General features: G+C 46.2%; 1 protein-coding gene across 1 annotated transcript in view; it reads left to right on the plus strand.

Annotated features, from left to right (window-relative positions):
- Dock2 (dedicator of cytokinesis 2) overlaps positions 1–17,581 on the plus strand; it is a 398,899-nt gene that overhangs the window by 367,567 nt on the left and 13,751 nt on the right. Inside the window, exons 40-44 of the mRNA XM_050138695.1 lie at positions 375–479; positions 2,618–2,759; positions 8,365–8,446; positions 9,504–9,588; positions 10,301–10,387. Coding sequence (XP_049994652.1) covers positions 375–479; positions 2,618–2,759; positions 8,365–8,446; positions 9,504–9,588; positions 10,301–10,387 — 501 coding nt within the window. The remainder of the gene's footprint in view (positions 1–374; positions 480–2,617; positions 2,760–8,364; positions 8,447–9,503; positions 9,589–10,300; positions 10,388–17,581) is intronic.

Consider the following 17,581-nt stretch of genomic DNA (forward strand, 5'->3'; position numbering starts at 1 on the left):
GTCACTGCCACATGTTCACAGAGAAAGGAGTACAGTGAGGGCAACAGGACCACAGCTGCTCACTGGGGTCAAATCCACATGGACCAGCACCTAGTTCCTTACTTAAAGCACTGGAGATGCTCACAAGAATGACATGAATATGAGATAGGTAAATGCACTCCTGCAGGTGGGACACCTAACACAGTAGGCATGGGCTCTAAGCATGGCTCTATCCACAGCAATACAGCCATAACCACACACGCGCCATTATCTACAGCTGGTATATTGGTTCTGGGGTGAGGATAATGTCATAACTTTGGACTCTTTTCAGTCGAAAGTACCTTTGATACACATCTGTGTTGTCTTGATATATAATTCATGTTTTCTTCTTTCAGATCCAGCAGGCCAAATTCTATGAGAACATCATGAAAATCCTTAGACCCAAACCAGACTACTTTGCTGTCGGATACTATGGCCAGGGATTCCCTACCTTCCTGAGGGTGGGTTTGCCTGTGACTCAGGCTGGGGTCTGGGAACCTTGGGATCATAGCTGTCCCCCTGTGCTCTGATGATCTGCTTGTTCTTGGAAGCTCACAGCTTAGGAGCTGAGCTCTGCTCTGTCCAAGGATTACCACTGTCCCCAGTAGAACCCCCAAGTCTGCCTTTAGTGGTAGTGATAGGTTTCTTACGCCATAAATTGAGCTTCTTGGGAGGAGTAGTGAGGACCGCATTTCGGGACTGAGGTGGTCAAGGGAAGCCCAGGCAGGATCTACTACCAAGGAAAGATGGGGCAGTAGCTCCGATTCTACTGAGTTATGGGACCCCCTGCTCTCTTAATATTTTTTGAAGACACAAGGTACTTCTTTATTTGTGAATGATTTCTACAAATTATCATATGAAAAAACAAAAACTAAGAAAAATTGGAAATGTCCGGTAACTTACTGAAAAATAACAACAAACCCATGCCAGGATCACATGTTAGCATAAATTATAAATGATAGCTACATTTTTCCAACTTAAAAAGTCATCGAGGAACATGTGTGATCCCAAGACTCAGGAGACAGAGACAGGAAGATAGAGCCACCTGGTCTAGATAGAACATTGCAGGCTGTGCTGGACTATGTAGAGAGACCCTGTCTCAAGTGAATAAACAGAGATAGCAGAGCAGACTTCAATTATATCTTGGCATACACCTCTAAAGTCTAACCTGACTGCAAAGGGCTCTGTTCCCATGGCTGTGTGGATCTGTTATCATGGCATGGTCCTATGGCTCAACAGAAACCTATCAGCATCCTGCTCAGCAGCAGGATCAAACGTGGATGAGAAAGATAAACGACACCCTTAGTATCATCATGGAAGCAGTTTTGATCCTGTGGCCTCTGAAAAAATTGTAGGGACCTGCAGGGTCCCTATAGCATCATTTCTGACCAGTGTCTCAGTGGCAGCCTTTTGTGTGTAGCGGGTAGGATTTTGTCATCCATAGGATTGTTTCTATGTGATCCTGTGCTGTAATTCTGGGTCAGGGAGATGCCAGAAAAATAGCAGACCTGACCTCTGACCTGACTTCACTTGGTTCACAGTGTAGTCTAGGAACTAAGGCTCTCACCGTCACCAGTCAACATGGGCACCATAGTGGACTTACAGGTGAAACTACCATGAACAACAGTGAGATGGGCAGGGAGAGTCTCCTGGGTGAAGCAGTGTAGCTGCCCAGCCCTGTTTGTACATCAGACCCTCCTGAGAACTTGTTAGGAATGTGGACTCCTGGAATGATTCTCAGAGACTTTAGCAGGTCTAGAGTGAGAACTGGGAATCTGAACTTTAAAGATGCCCAGTTCTCTCTGGCACCCAGATAGCTTAGTGCACATATAGGTAAGTGATAGGCTTCAGTTTGGACAGATGAACTTAGTTGCCATTAGATGTAACAAAGATGGAACAAAGATGGAACAGGTTTTCCTACCCTGTTATCTAGATATATGAACCTTTTAAATGTTTGCTGTGGAGGTTCCCCTGTGTATTGTAGGCTGCTTAGGAGCATCCCTTGCCTCTTTTCTTCACTGCCAGGGGCATCACCACCCTTAGTTATCCCAACCAAAAGATAGTTAGGACAACCAAAAGATGGTTTCAGGAATTGCCAATGTTCCCTAGGTGACCCAACTTACCCATTGACAGCTTCTGTTCTAGAGAAGACTGATGTGGTTCATAGGTAAAGAGAGTACCTGCATAGGTACAAGGTTAGGAACCAGGTAATGAAGGGCCTGGATACTGGTCCCTTTCAGCCCATAGTCCCAGCCTTCAAGGGCCATAGAAAGGAATCAGGCAATTTTACAACCATGTAAATAAAGAGGGTGTGACATGGTGAGTGGTCCCAGGAGCTGTTTGTAGATTGCTCTAAACAAGATCTTTAGCATCCATGATCTCCCTGCCCTTCAGAGCTAGGCCCGTTAAAGCAGTGGCCCACCCTGCTAAGTCAGCCCCTGCTTTCACAGATGAGAAGCTGAAAGGAGAAAGATATACCCGAAGCTGTCCCTTTCCACCAGGCCCAGGCTCGTTTTGAAAGCCTCTCAGCTCAGCTTGAGTAATATGTCTTGCATGTCCAGGCCCTGACATCTCTGACAGTTGTGTCCCTTCTCTGCAGAACAAAGTGTTCATCTACCGAGGGAAAGAGTATGAACGACGAGAGGACTTCCAGATGCAGCTTTTGAGCCAGTTCCCCAATGCAGAGAAGATGAACACCACCTCTGCCCCAGGAGATGATGTGAAGAACGCCCCAGGCCAGTGTATCCTTGGAGGATGTTCCAGCCAGAGGGCTGACCATAGCTTTAAATGAAAGCTGTCTCAGAGCTCAGAGCTGACACCAGCATCACCAGCTGCTGCTGGGTCTCCAAAGGGGATCCAGAGGTTCATTTTAATACAGCTGCTCCTCTGTAGCCCTGGGGTCTGCATGCATGGATTCAGCTAACTGCAGCCTGGATGGTTTGGAGGCAGATGAGAGGGGTCATTATTCTATATTCAGTATGGCAACTACCTATTCAGGATTTGCCTTCTTAGGCATCGTAGGCCATTTTGAGATTGCTTAATATATATTGGAAGATATGTCAATGTAATACACATTTTATGTAAGTGGCATCTCAGGGCTCACAGAAGGGTGTATCCAAAACACAACACCCATGGGTAAACTCAACCCTTCTTCCCTCATTCCTTTGTTCTCATCACAAAAATCTTCTCTTAAGCCTTTGCTCTGCATTGGCTTTGTGCAGGGTTTTGCACCCAAAAGAGTCTGCCTTCAGGAATAGTGCTACAGTGCTGTAAGAGATCCAGGCATCTAATTAAACTATTAGCTATTTATTATAAAATTGTGACCCATGTCAAGAGGAAAGCACGCAGGGTGCTGTGGCTAGGAGACCAGGGTTTCTTTGATGACATAAATTTGTATAAACACCCAAATCTTAGTGTTAGCTGGGGAGATAGCCCAGACAAGGTGGAGGGTGCTGTGTGTAGATGCCTTTCCTAAAAACTAAAAAGATTTTACTTTGCCAGTAGGATAAAAACAACCCCCATCTCAAGCCAGGGTTCAAAGCTGCCCCTGACTCCCAGATCATTCTCACTCCCAGAACTGCCCTCTAGTTTTTGATTCTCTCTGCCACTCCATTCTATTTCTTCAATAGGACTGTTTGTTCTTACTCTGGTCCTTCCCTCACTTCTGTTCCCTCTGTTTAGAATGCTGTTCCCTCAGCTCCCGGCTGGACTGGTTTTCATTCACCTAATTTGGCATGTCACCTCCAGGAAGAGCCTTCCCTTAGCATCTTATCTAACGGGGCCTTTGCCAGGCTCACATGACCCTGTGACCTCAGGCCATCATTGTTTGATTTTGTCCTTGTTTTCTTTTGCCCCTCATTTGCTGTTTTGTTTGATTTTGAAAGATTCACGAACACAAAGGGAGTGTCAGGTCCCTGAGAAAAGACCTCTGTGTTGTCTGTTTTCCATGCCACCCCCCCCCACCACAGTTCTTGGCACAAAGCCCACTCTGGGAAAGCATTCATTGCTCAACAGAAAGAAAAGACAAGGTGATACAAATAAAAAGGAGGGAAGGATGCAGGTGAGGGAGGAAGGAAGGAGCAGAGGGGACCAGCTTACCTGGAATACAGGGAGCAGCATGAAGAGATAGGCATTGCAGCTTGGGAGGGGGACACTGTGGCATAGCAGTCATGGAGCAAGCCTGGTGTCTACAGGGACTGTGTGCTGTCACTAGCAGGAGGTAGGATTGTGGAGGCAGAGGTCACAAATGCCAGGATAAGGCCGGCCCTGAAGCCCAGAAGCCCATTACCTCAGTTGAGGCCCCAGCCACACACCCTTTAGCACAGATAAAGTTACAGCTTTTAAAGTGGGGTATCAGGCTGCATGGCTGCTCTACCCAGTCTACTGAAAACCTTAATCCAAATATTTTTCCCTTGGGTGATAAATATTCATCTGTGACCTTTTCATTATGCCTGCCTGCCCTTCTTGCCTGCTCTCCACAGCCATTTGCAGGAGAGGTGCAACGGGTGGCTGCTGGCTGGCACCAAAAACCAGTTTGGTTACACCTGAGTGAGACCTGGATTTTCACTAAGGCCTTAGTCACGGGCATCCAGGTATTGAACAGTTGTATGGCCTTTTGATGTGGCACAGAGGAGAGGGCATGTGTCTCCAATCATGGCGTCTTATTTAGGGCCCCAGGGCCTGGTTCAGTACCAGGAACAAGATGGTAAATCAAAGAGAAAGTGCTGGTGTTTGCTAGATCTCTTCAGGAGACTGAATACTTCATGAACATTGTTTTCTTAAACCCCATAAAGTGCTCTAGAATGGTATTAAATTTTCATATTTCCTCGAGAGGAATACATGTAGCAGAGATAAAGCAATTTGCCTAGTGTCTTGGAGGTAGTTAGAGAAGGAGGTGGTGGTTTTAAATGCCAAGTTTTGTCTGCCAAAAATCTGTTCACTATCATACCATCATTTCTTTTGTTTGGTTGGTTTTGTGTTTTTGTTGTTGTTGTTTTGTTCTGTTTTAGTTTTTTTTTTTTTTTNTTTTTTTTTTTTTTTTTTTTTTTTTTTTTTTTTTTTTTTTGAGACAGGGTTTCTTTATATAGTGCTGGCTGTCCTGGAACTATCTCTGTAGACCAGGTTGGCCTCAAACTCAAAGAGATCTGCCTGCCTCTGCCTCCTCAGTGCTGTGATTAAAGGTGTGAGCCATGACCACCTGGCCATCATTTGATTTTTAAAGACTGGGATCAAAATACTATTAACCTGTGTGGCGGTATTTTGTCTGTGCTTTAACAAATAAAATTTGAAGACCAGAATGCAGAGCTAGCCACACAAGTTAGCCATAGAAGCCAGGCAGTGATGGCACAGCACACACCTTTTTTTTAATCCCAGCACTCTGGAGACAGAGGCAGGTGGATCTCTGTGAGTTCAAGGTCACCCTGGGCTACGAAAGATTGAATCAGTCTAAGAGAGAATCAGAGGCAAGCAGTGGTGGCTTACACCTTTAATCCCAACACTAGTGAAGTAGAAGCAGGAAGTGATGGAGCTGGGCAGAGAGAGGGAAAGGATGGGAGGAGACCACGCTCAGGATTCAGTCTGAGGTTTCCTAGAGACAGGATCTTGCCCCCTCCAGTCTGAGGATTCAATAGAGGTAAAAAAAAAAAAAATCTCTCGAGTGGCTGGCTCCTTTCCTTCTCCGACCTTTCAGCATTTAGCCCAATATCTGACTCCAGGTTTTTATTATTAAGATCAATTAGAACCCATGCAATAAACTGTTTTCCATAAACTTAACATTTTGGCTTCTTCTCCCCTTTGCCGCATCATAAGCCTTGGGAATGAGTCTATTGTTCTCTGTATTTTATTACTAGGGAAAATGAGGCTCAGAAAGCAAATGACTCACACAAAGCTGGGGTGAGAAAGCAGTGGAACTGGGATTTGAACTCAGGCCTGCTGCTTGCCGTAATCTTGAGCAGTTCATTTTATCTTCTAACCTTCTGGTGTTAAAGGTCAACAGGCAGTTTGGAGAAGCAGCAGGCCTTGTCTTCTCTAGGGTCTTCAGATAGTGGAAGGCACTTAGAAGAAAAGGTCAAGCAAAAGTCTGTTGTTGCAACCAATCCGTGCACCAGGAGTGGAGAGTCTGAGTGTCATAGGCTTCCCAAGGACAGGTTTGGAGTTTCCTTTTGGATGAGCGCCAGCAGCTCAGATCAATATACACAATCTAGAATTGTCTCTAACAGAAGTGCTGGCAAGCCTTTCTGTAAAGGTTAGCCTTGAGAGCCTGTGCCCTGTAATAGCTCCTTAGCTGCTGGCCCAATCTGTGAGCAATCACCGATCTCATGTAGCTAGTGAGCAAGGCCATGTCCCCACAAAGGTTTACATGCAGGCCCTGACATATTGAATCGTGTATCATTTGCACATGTGTTTCATTTGTGCTGTTATGCTTGGCTGGGAAACGGGCAATGAGATGGTTAGGGCTCACCACAGTCTGCCAGCCCTGCCCTCAGCTCAGAGACTCACTCCAGAGGGAGTGATCTCCCAACTCAGGCTGTCCGATGGGAATGTTAGGGTTCTCCTGAAGTTTGCAGGTATGTTTCCGGTGAGACCCGTGCAATGTGTTCTATTGTTTTCCCTTTGGGGGATCCTCATTCCATATGGACATACTTTTCAGGGTGGTACCCTTCAAACCTCAATGTGCTAGCACAGAGAACTCACCAAAGAGAGGCGTGTAGTCAAAGGGCAGGGGAGCCATGGGGGAAAATGACCCTGGATAGGCAGTTTGTCTTCATGGATGGAGACAATTACTTTCCAGCAAGATGCCAGGCTGAAGGGAGACTTTTGAAGTTGTGGTGGTCTTTGGGTAGAAGAGAGGGGGGAATGACTTGAATGCCTAAGGAGAGAAATGGGGGAAGAAAAAAATATAGGGAAAGATCAATGATAGAACCAGTGACTGTTGGCTTTTTTTCACTTAGCTTGTCTATCAGATGGCCAGCTTAACATGAGTAAAGATGGGGCTAGAATAGGAGAGGTAAAGAGCCAGCCAATACTCCTGGCCAGCCTGCATCCTGTGCCGGTGGAGGGTATCACTAATCCATCACAGAACTCCTTCCAGCTGTTCCTTATTTCCTGCTATAGGTTGTCCCTTTGGGGCTGTCAAGAGTTGGAGGACAAAATGATCTGCTTGCATGTTCTAGATAAGAATGTCCTTCGATTTTATCGTGCATGTGTATTACATCAGGAGCTCTGAAAATGCAAAGCGTAACTCAGAAGCAATCAGGGAACACTGGAGTCCCACCATGTCTAACGAGGTCTCAGATAAAGACTCTTTTAGCAAGATAATTTAGAGGATAGACTGGTCTTATTCTCATGAGCACACAGCTCCCCCAGATTATCCAGGGAGCTGGAATTCTGGCATTAATGCCCCCAATGTAGTTTGTGTCCTTGCTTTCTGTGACCACAATGATGGATCTAAAACAGATTACATCTAAAGAATTCTAAGTTAAGTGGATCTAAAATAGACTACGTCTAAAGAATTCTAAGTTAAGAACCCTAACTTATGTCCCCACAGGCCAGAAGAGGTCTTGTTACAGATGGTTGTGAGCCACCATGTAGCTGCTGGGAATTGAACTCAGGACCTCTGGAAGAGCAGCCTGTGCTCTTACCTCTGAGCCATGCCAGACTGTAGTGGTGCACACCTTTAATCCCAGCACTGGGGAGGCAGAGGCAAGCAGATTTCTGTAAGTTCAAGGCCAGCGTGGTCTACAAGAGGTAGTTCCAGGACAGATTCTATAGCTACAGAGAAACCCTGTCTAGAAAAACCAAAAACCAAGAAAGAAAGAAAGAAAGAAATAAAGAAAGAAAGAAAGAAAGAAAGAGCGAACGAACGGACCCTAAATATAAACCCCTACTCTTTTCTTAAAAGCTGTGTAGGCTTCAACAAGTTGCCTGGCTTCTCTGAGCCAAGGGGCACCACTGAGGTTAACAATGACAGCTAGTAGAATTGGAGAGATTAAAGGATACCACTGGGAGCATTGCTCTGTAATTGATAGTGAGCCATCCATTCATTAGAGGGTATTATTGTCAATGACACTATTGCAATGGTAATGGTGATTAAGCCTGGCTAAGCGATTCTGGTAGCTAGAGCAGAGCCCTGGGATAGTGTGCAAGGTGGTTGTTAGCTCTGATATAAAGACCATGGCGACTGCTCACTGGTTATTAGGACCTTTCTAGAAACCTGCAACTTGACCATTGAATAAAAGCTTGGTCCTAGAAGGACCAGCATGGATGCTCTTAGCTGGCTCCTGATGCATTTGGAATTTGCCTATGGCCAAAAAACATGTTTCAAATCCTTAACTCTGATGCCATCAGATATTCAGTGCTTCACTGTGCAGCCTGTCCTGGATGAACATCCCAGGTTCAAGAACAAACCAGTGCCTGACCAGATCATAAAGTAAGACCCACATCCCACTGAGCGAGGAATGGACAGAACTCCAAGAGGCAGAGCTGGTGGCAGGACAGGGCCCAGTACCCTTCTCAGCCAGTCTATCCCCGCTTTGCCTTCTTGGAAAAGAATTGCCCCCAGTCGCCTGGGCTATGTCTGTACTAAGGCTAAAGCCAGAGATGAATGGGAGGGACGGGTGCAGGGGGGCTAAGGCTAGCTCTGTGTGGCATCAAACTGAACTGATGTTGGAGCCTGCTGCTCGGGCTGATCCTAGAATGGACCCAAGAAAGTAAACAGTGTGGGTTGGCCGCTGGCAGACTGGTAGAGGGATGGGACAAAGTGGCCTTGGGGATGCTGGGTACATTCTCCCAAAGGAACGTCTTTTTAGCCTTTGGCAAGTGAATGGGTTGATGATGGATACGTTCATCAGTGATAAAGTTAAACTAAGCACATGCAGGCAGGTGTCCATCTGCCTCATATCAGACTGCATGATCACATGAGGTGGGGGTCTTTGGGGTCCTCAGCTACACCACTCCCTATGCTCCGTTCTTCCCTCTGGGTAGACTATCCAGCAGCAAGAGCTCCCTAGGAAGGCAGAGCTCCTCCAGGAGCCTCATGCTGACATCACAAAAAGCAGGTGCCATGCAGATAATATGGCAGCCTCTCTCCTACCTTGGCCAGGCACCTGTACGCAGCGGCTCCTCTATAGCTAGCACAGTGTCCTGTTTTCAATGGCAATTGATCTTCCTCCACATATTTAAAAAAAGGTGAAGGGGGATGTTTGAGGATCCTTAAGAAATTTTTGGAGGTCACTCTGGGGATGTTTAGCTTGGTCCTTAAATGACACAGGTCACTGTTGGTGCATTAATGCCAAAATTGCATTCCCAGAGTATATATAAGGCCAGTCCATCTTCTAGATCACCTTGCAACCCTGTGCAAATCATTTTTTATGGAATCCCAACACAGACCTTGAAATGCCACCACCCTGACTCTGCCAGATCCAGTGTTTAAGGTGTCAGCAGCCAGGCATGGCTTCCAGAAACTTCTACTCTTTCCTGTCTTTCAGCTTTTACAAGTCCAACTATGTGCAGAAATTCCACTACTCCAGGCCTGTGCGCAGGGGCACTGTGGACCCAGAAAACGAGTTTGCTGTGAGTATCTCCTCTCCTCTGCCATCGTCAGCAACCAGAACACACCTGCCAAACACAGGTGCTAGGGAACCCATTCCAGAGTCGAGGATCATGGCAGGGACATCACAGATAGGACGACATGTCTCTTGGGGGTTTCTCATTGTTTGAGTTTTTCTCCTTCCAAGATGTAACGGGGATTCCTGTCAGATGACCTTGACAGTCAAGGGCATTTGTGCATTTCCAGGAGGCTGGGAGTGTGGCTGAAGCAAGCCCTTCAGCACACCCACTGTAAAGCCTCAGCATTTACTGAGTGCATGCTGTCACTGTCCTGAGTGCCGGTCACCTTTGTTCTTGTTTCCCAGCAGGGACCTGTCATCTCCCTCAAGGTCAAAGCTGGAATGAGGAGGTGACTCCAAGTTCCCCTCAGCTCTCAGTCTGTGATTCTTAAGATTTTTAGAAATTAGCATTTTGGGGGGGATTTCATGAACACTATAGACTCTTCCTCTAGACCACACAAATAGACAACATTCAAAATTGACTAAGAATCCAGACTGTTAGTAAAACCAGGTACAACTAACTTGGCCTGAGTCCAGAGAGATTAAACACCTGTTAAGGATTCCTCAGGGAGAGAGTGTCACTATGTATCTGGGAATTGCAACTTTTCTTCTCTGCATGGGAGGCCAGCAGGCCCAGGAGTAGCAGATCTCATAGCCCGTTGCTTTTCTTCCGCCAGTCCATGTGGATAGAGAGGACTTCCTTCCTGACCGCATACAAGCTCCCTGGCATCCTGCGCTGGTTTGAGGTGGTTCACATGTCTCAGGTGAGTTTGAAGAAATCAGTGCAGTACCACTCCTCCTCTGATGGTCAGGGCAGTGAGCCTCAAGAGGCCTCTCTGACTTTATACAGGAGACAGTTTGAAGGCTCTGAAGGAATCCCAGAGTGCACAGGGCATCTGCTACCAGAGGTTTTTGTTTTGTTTCATGTTTTAATTACTAGGTAACTTTTTGTACCTAGAAAATAAAAGGCTCTCTAGATACCAGTAATGAAGTCAGGAGATGAGGAACATCTTTGTCATGGGGAATGTGAGGAAGGGAAAGAGGAGAGGCAGGCTCCGGAAGACCATCCGCCCAGTTATCCCTCCAAAGTTCTCCATCCAGACCCAGGACTACAGTGTGACATTCTGCAGCACCCCAAAGTGAGCCATTTTCTATTTGGATAGATAAAGACTGAAAGAGGGAAGACTAGATAGCCAAAGGTGGCTGGAATCCAGAAGTCTGAGTTCCCTTGTATAGATAGTAGTTATGTATTTTGTTATATTTATTCCATTTTTTGTGTATTTACATGCCAGTGCATGTATGTGTGTGTGTGTGCGCGCGCGCGTGCACGCGCATGCCAGAGGACTACTTTTGGGAGTTTATCCTTTCCTTCCACCATGTGTGTTCCTGAAATTGAACTCAGAGTCAGGCATGGTGGAAGGTTTCTTTGCCCACTGAGTCTCCCAGGTGCTCCAGCACAGGTCTTGGGCTTCCAATGCACCTTAGCATCTCCACATCCTCTGTTAGCTGAGGACCATGCAGTTCCCCAGAGCCTCAGGACAGGCTGGCACAGTGTGAGAACCATTATAGGATAGAATGTGTTTGTGATACCTTAAATTTTTTTATTCATTCAAAATCGATTTCATGGATGCCTAGCACATGTCAAACACTGTTCTGAGACCTGGAGATTCCATGGTGCAGCTTCCATTCTGGTGGGGAGAAAGACGGGGAAAAGTCAAAGTAGACACAGCGTGTCAGCTGGTGATCATCACCAGGGAGGGCTGAAAGGAGGAGGGCAGTCATTTCAGATAGCAGAGTCAGAGGGAGCCTCCCTGTCAAGTGGTTTTCAACAAAGGCCCTGGGACAGAGAGGACTAGTCCACGAGGTATTGAAGAGATCCTTCTTCCTTCCTTCCTTCCTTCCTTCCTTCCTTCCTTCCTTCCTTCCTTCCTTCTCTCCCTCCCCTTCTCCTCCTCCTTCTCCTTCCTTCCCCCCTCTCCTTCTTTCTTTTCTTTCCTGTTGGTGGTAGTAGAGAGGGTGGTTGTTTATTTTTTTTTCTTTTCTTTTTGTTTTGGTTTTCTCTGTGTAGCCCTTTTTGTCTTGGAACTTGCTTTGCAAACCAAACTTCCATTAAACTCAGAGATCCTCCTGCCTCTGCCTCCCAAGCTCTGGGATTAAAGGTGTGTGCCATCATGCCTGGATGAAGAGATGGGCTTTGCAATAGGGTACGCAGCTGGCACAGAGGTTCTGGGGCCAGATCGTGTCCAAATCAGAGAAGTCAAGGGGTGAGTAATAGTGTTCAGATCCCAGGTCATTTAGGACCTTAGGGTTACTTTGTCTCCTTTGCAAGTGACACAGACGCCTGTACAGAGGAGGGATGTGGTCTGACTGAGGTTTTCAAGCTACTGTTTTGTCTGCATTAAGATCACATGACTCTGACCTTCAACGCCCTCTTAGTAAGTCTGTAGACCAATAGGCCTGTAGGCTCCATTTCACAGGCATGGCCCAGGTCTTGGAAAAATGGAACAATAATGATGTCAGCAAGAAATATTTATTGAACGTGCACTAAGCTGTCCACTACCATGATCTCATTTAAACCTCTAAAAACCTCCAGAATAGATATTTTTCCCCACTTACAGATGGAGGCACTGAGGCGCAGAGTAAGTTTTTAAGTTGTCAGGGTTAGTAGACAAGGTCAAGTTTGGCTTCAACCTCTTGTAATATCCTCTGGGCTAGGATAGTACTCTGTCTCAGAGTGTCCCATCCATCCTAGTGAGCAGGTTCCTTGAAAGGAATCAAATGCTGTGCTCTTGGTTCAGGGGCACTTAATATGTGGCAAGTTTCTACAAATGTCCCCCAGCACTGTGCCAAAGGCTTTACTGCCTTATCCTGCATAATACCACAAAATCCTGGGAGGTGCATACAGTTGTCACTTGGTATGCACAGGTCCCACACCCACAGATCGACTGACTGCAAATGGAAAGTATTTGGGGGGAAACTGCATCTGAACAGAAGATATAAGGATATATATTTTTTCTCTTACCAAACAATGAGCAAAAATAACCATCTGCATGGCATTCGCCTTGCATTCAATTGTAAGTAGTCCAGAGAGGATTAAAGGTCTATGGGAGGATTGTGTGGATGATGTAAAAGGATTGGGCCATGCTGTAGAAGAGACTTGTACATTGTGGATTTTGGTATTCTCAGAGGGTCCCAGAGCCAAATCACCATGGATACGGTAGGATGACTGGACCATTACTAGCCCTGTTCTTGAGGGAAGGGAATTTTCCAGCCTTCCAAAGCCTCTGCCTAATAGCCCTGACTGATCCCATCCCTGGGTTGGCTCCACAAGGTGCCTCTTCTCCACTCATACCTGCTGGACTGTAAACCGAGGGGGCCCTCCCGTGTCCCTTACTGTCTCTTTCCTCCTCAAGAGTTCTTAACACTTCCTAGTTGACTACACAATTTGCTTGTCTCTGTGTTTATTGGCCAAATTTTAAATACAATGCTGGACTGTAGATTCTACTGCAATATAATTTCCAGCAAGGCAGATGCTTTGTCTGCTATTCTCTCCCTGAAGTACTCCAAGTGCCAAGAGCAGCCTCAGGCCCATAATTCTTCTCAAGAATATTCAAGTAAACCAAATAAGTAATCACAATACCCATTGTGTCTAAATAGTTACCTTACATTTTCACTTCCAAATTCTGAAATTAGGGGAAAAGCAGACAACACTATTTTACTTCCCTCTTCCATGTTGTTAGCTTCTGTGATGGTTAATTTTGATTGTGAATTTGAGTTGCCTAGGAGACTGGTAAGGTACTCCTCTGGGTGTGTCTATGACGCTGTTTTCAGAGAGAATTAACTAATGCTGGATGTGGGGAGTGAAACTGCCCCACAGTTTGGGGACCAAGATAGAATAAGCAGGTAGGGAGAGGGACCCAGTCCAGCGTCAGCATTCCATCTCTCTGCTTCTTGTCTGCTGTTACGTGTAAGCTGTTCCAGCACGCCTTCCCCTCCATGACGACTGGGTCTTCTGGAACTGAGAGCCAGAGCAAGTCATCCCATACCTTGTTTCATGTGTGTGAGTGCGTGTGTGCATGCATTCAGAGGAATGCAAACAAAACTAGCACATCTTCTGGTGAAAGGTTTTGGGAAAACATCTCTAAGGATTATCGTAGTGGATTTGTCCTTACTGGCCTCCATTATCAAGCTTCAGTATGTCTCAGATGCAGAGCTGCAGTGCCTTGCTAAATGACTGCACTACTAAGCGTTTGTTTTCATTATATGAATGTGCCTCTTAGACCCCGCTTGTAACATGGAGGGCCTGCTTGTTGGGGTTTATGTCCTGCCCAGTTCCCCACAGCCAGCAAGCCCCAAAGAAAATCACACAAAGATCTCCATAAGATTATGAACTGATTGGCCCAATAGCTCAGGCTTCTTATTAGCTCTTGCAAAGTATATTAACCCATTATTCTTATCTATGTTAGCTATGTTAGGCTCAGTACCTTTCTCAGTTGAGCAGATTACATCTTGTTTTTTCCATGGTCTGGACAGGACTGGAAGAATGGGCTTCCTCCTTCCTAGAATTCTCCTGTTCTCATCGCCCCACCTCTACTTCCTGTCTCGTTGACCCGCCTATACTTCCTGCCTGGCCAATCAGTGTTTATTTAAAATATGATTGCCAGAATACAGAAAATTCTCCTACACCACCCTCTCTTTCCCTCATGTGGTACCATGGCCCCAGCACCATGCATCTAGAGGAGTGTTTGAGAATGGGCTTTCAGGGAAAGCGTCACCTATTTGTTGAGGACTTTATCTTGTTCTCAGCCCTAACCTCGAAGTATGACAATTCAGCTAGGCCATAAAAGGCAGTGTATTATTAGAGGGTTATTATGCATCTCTTCATCCTCAGTTTACAAAATAAGAGCTGCAAAATACAGAATGCCAGAGCTGCAATGGATGCCAAAAGCCATTGGATCCCAGAGCTATAAACTCAAATATCTTTCAAGTCCTGTAAGAGAAAGGAAATAAAATGTCACATTAGACTACTAGTGGCTGGAAGATACTGAAGCAGATGCAAGCAGCAGGCATCCCCCTCCTGGGTTAATGTTGTAGAGGGGTGTTCTAAGCCAGTGCTTGCTGAGCAACAGACCTCTGCAGGCCACCACAGCCTGCTATTCTCCAGGTACTTCCTTGATTCCTGCTATTTCCATGTACTTTCTTGATTCCTGTCCAGTGCACTATCTTGCATAGGAGGAAACTGAGACCCGTGGTGAACTTGAACTGTCAAGTTGATGGTTGTCGTTGATGCTTGCCCCATGCAGCTCATGGGACTCCTGGGGACTCAAGCTGGTGATATAGGTGGGAGGTGCTAGAGCAGCTGGAAAGGCTGCTGGTTTGCTGGGAATGGAAGTTACTGCCCCTTCCCACTCACTTGCATGCTTGTTCCCATGCATTTTGCCTTAGAAATTTACGTTTCCTTCACAGCAAGATGGAAACCAGTTATTTTGCCTGTGCTGCCCATAGAAACTGAGGCTCAGCTCAGCAAAGATGCCAGAGAGCGGAGGGCCTAATTAAGTCCCAACAGGAAGCTCATGGCAGGTTTGGTGACATTGTCTGATGCACTTGTCATAGACGCCAGCCTTTGCCACCAAGAACAGCCCAACTGTGGCCTCTACTGCCGTTGGGCGTGTGTCTTATGAGTCATTTTCCTGTTGCTGCGATAAAACGCCACGGCCAAAAGCAATTGATAGAAGAGTTTATTTTGCTTGTAGGATTCCAGAGGCAAAAGAGTCCATCAAGGCAGGGAGGCATGCTAACAATTGGCAGACAGGGGAGCAGGAGCAGGAAGCTGAGAGCTCACATCCTCAATCGTAAACAGGAAGGGAAGCAAGGCTAGAAATTCGCAAAACCCACCCCCCCAGTGACATATACTTCCTCCAAAAAGCCCATACCACCTTCCCAAACAGCACCACCAATTGGGGACCAACCGGTCGCTGAGCCTATGGGGGTCGTTCTCATTCACACCACCACAGAATCTCACTAAACCTGTCCTTGAGAGCATGCATGGAGGTGAGGCGACTTGAATGGAACTGTCTGTCACCTTGTTGTGACTGATGGTTGTGGTGGTTTTGCTTTTGATTTCATTTATCAACAGTTGACACCCAGGCCTCCCTCCAAATGCAGCACCCCAAGTTCTGCTCAGAGCTGTGTGTGTGTTCCCTACTCAAATGCCCATCTGTGGAGAGCCCAAGCTCTTGGGCTCAGTCCCTGTTTCTGATGCCTGTAGTGAGAATTCAGATCTGGGAATCCAGAAATAGTCTCAAAGTGTGTAGGCAAGCCAGTCAACACGCCAACACACGTTACCATTTCTAGTGACTTGCCTCAAAGCATGGGTATCTCAGACACCCCAGACTGTTGTTGGCATCCAGGTGAAGTGCTCTGCTCCTCAGCTGAGGGGTAGCTTTTCCTTAGAAGTCCTTCTGGACCTCAGCCTTGTAAAGCTCCTGAGTTGATTTGTATGCAGCATGCAAACAGGAACGTGGATCTCAGTTCTAGGCAATAGGCTAAGCAATATTCCCCTCCAGTTCATATCCTATGTGCTTATATGTGTGCATGTGAGTCAATGGGCCTGTATGAATGCAGATGTGGGCACTATAATTTGAATATAGATGGTATCCCCTAAATAGTGCTGTTAGTATTTACTGTGAACCTTTAAAAGGCCCCACCTTGGGGAAGTTCTTAAGTACGATGTGACAGTCCGCATTGACACCCTCCCATCACTGCCATTTAGTGACTTTACCTGAGGATCAACCAAGGCAACTTCCTGACCGTAATAGGCAAAATAAACCCTTTTCTCTTATAGGGAAATTGCCACATATATTTAGTTGCATTAGCATGATGCTGACTAGTACTATGGGTGTTGGCATTAGAAAGATAGTGGTAGCAACAGAGAATCTGGCCCCAAGGGCTTCTCACTACAGATGCTTCCATCTCTGTCTTAGTGACTTGTCTATCCCTGTGAAGAGACAACATGACCAAGGTAACTTACATAGAAAATGTTCATTGGGGATCACAGTTTCAGAAGGTTACAGTTTCAGAGTGACCTTCATGACCACCATGGTGGAAACATGGCAGCAGGCAGGCATGATGCTGAAACGATAGCTAAGAGCTTACATCCTGACCTTCAAGTTGGAGGCAGAGAAAAAGAGCTAACGGGGAATACTGTTGACTTCTGAAACTTCAAATCTTGCCTCAGTGGCACACCTCTTCCAAGGTCACACCTCCTAATCCTGCCCAAACAGTTCCACCAACTGAGGACTTAGTATTCAGACATATGAGCCTTTGGGGGGACCATTCTTATTCAAACCACCACGCTCTCCAAAAACACGTGCTCAGAGTAAGTGTTGGAGAAGCTATGTTAGAACAGGATTTAAAGAGATAACTTAAGAGTATGGCTACAGGGGCTAACCTGCTCCTATCATACATGCAGCAGGCACACGTTCTAAGAGGAACTTCTGCAGTGTCGGGTGTTGTATTGTCTCAATCAATCTTCACTAGATGGCCAACGAGGCAAGCACCACATCACCGCCATGCTTGACATGATAAGTTTAGCTCCCTTCCTCCATGAAGTTTCTCAGATTTCTCACGTCTTTCCTCCAGCCCATTCTTTCCCACTGGGTGATTCCCCTCTTCTCAGAATAACTGCTGTGACCTACGCTAACACCTGTAGAGTTTGGTTGGGACAAGCACACTTTCCCGTCCAGTTTACCAGCTGTTGCTTCTGCCCGGCAGAAACAGAGTGGAGTTGTTTCAGCTGAGCCCATCTGGCCTGCAAATCCTAAAATATTTACTCTCTGGTCCCGTTGCAGACATGTTTGCTGACCTCTAGTTTAGTTTTTACACCGGATCATAAGCTTCTGCAAACTGCAGTGTTTGTCTGTTGTCTTTCAATACCACTGTTTATCTTGCTTTCTGAG

Source organism: Alexandromys fortis, unplaced genomic scaffold (assembly GCF_014885135.2).
Source record: "Alexandromys fortis isolate MF-2015 unplaced genomic scaffold, M_Fortis_MF-2015_v1.1 scaffold_11, whole genome shotgun sequence".
NCBI classification, from domain to species: domain Eukaryota; kingdom Metazoa; phylum Chordata; class Mammalia; order Rodentia; family Cricetidae; genus Alexandromys; species Alexandromys fortis.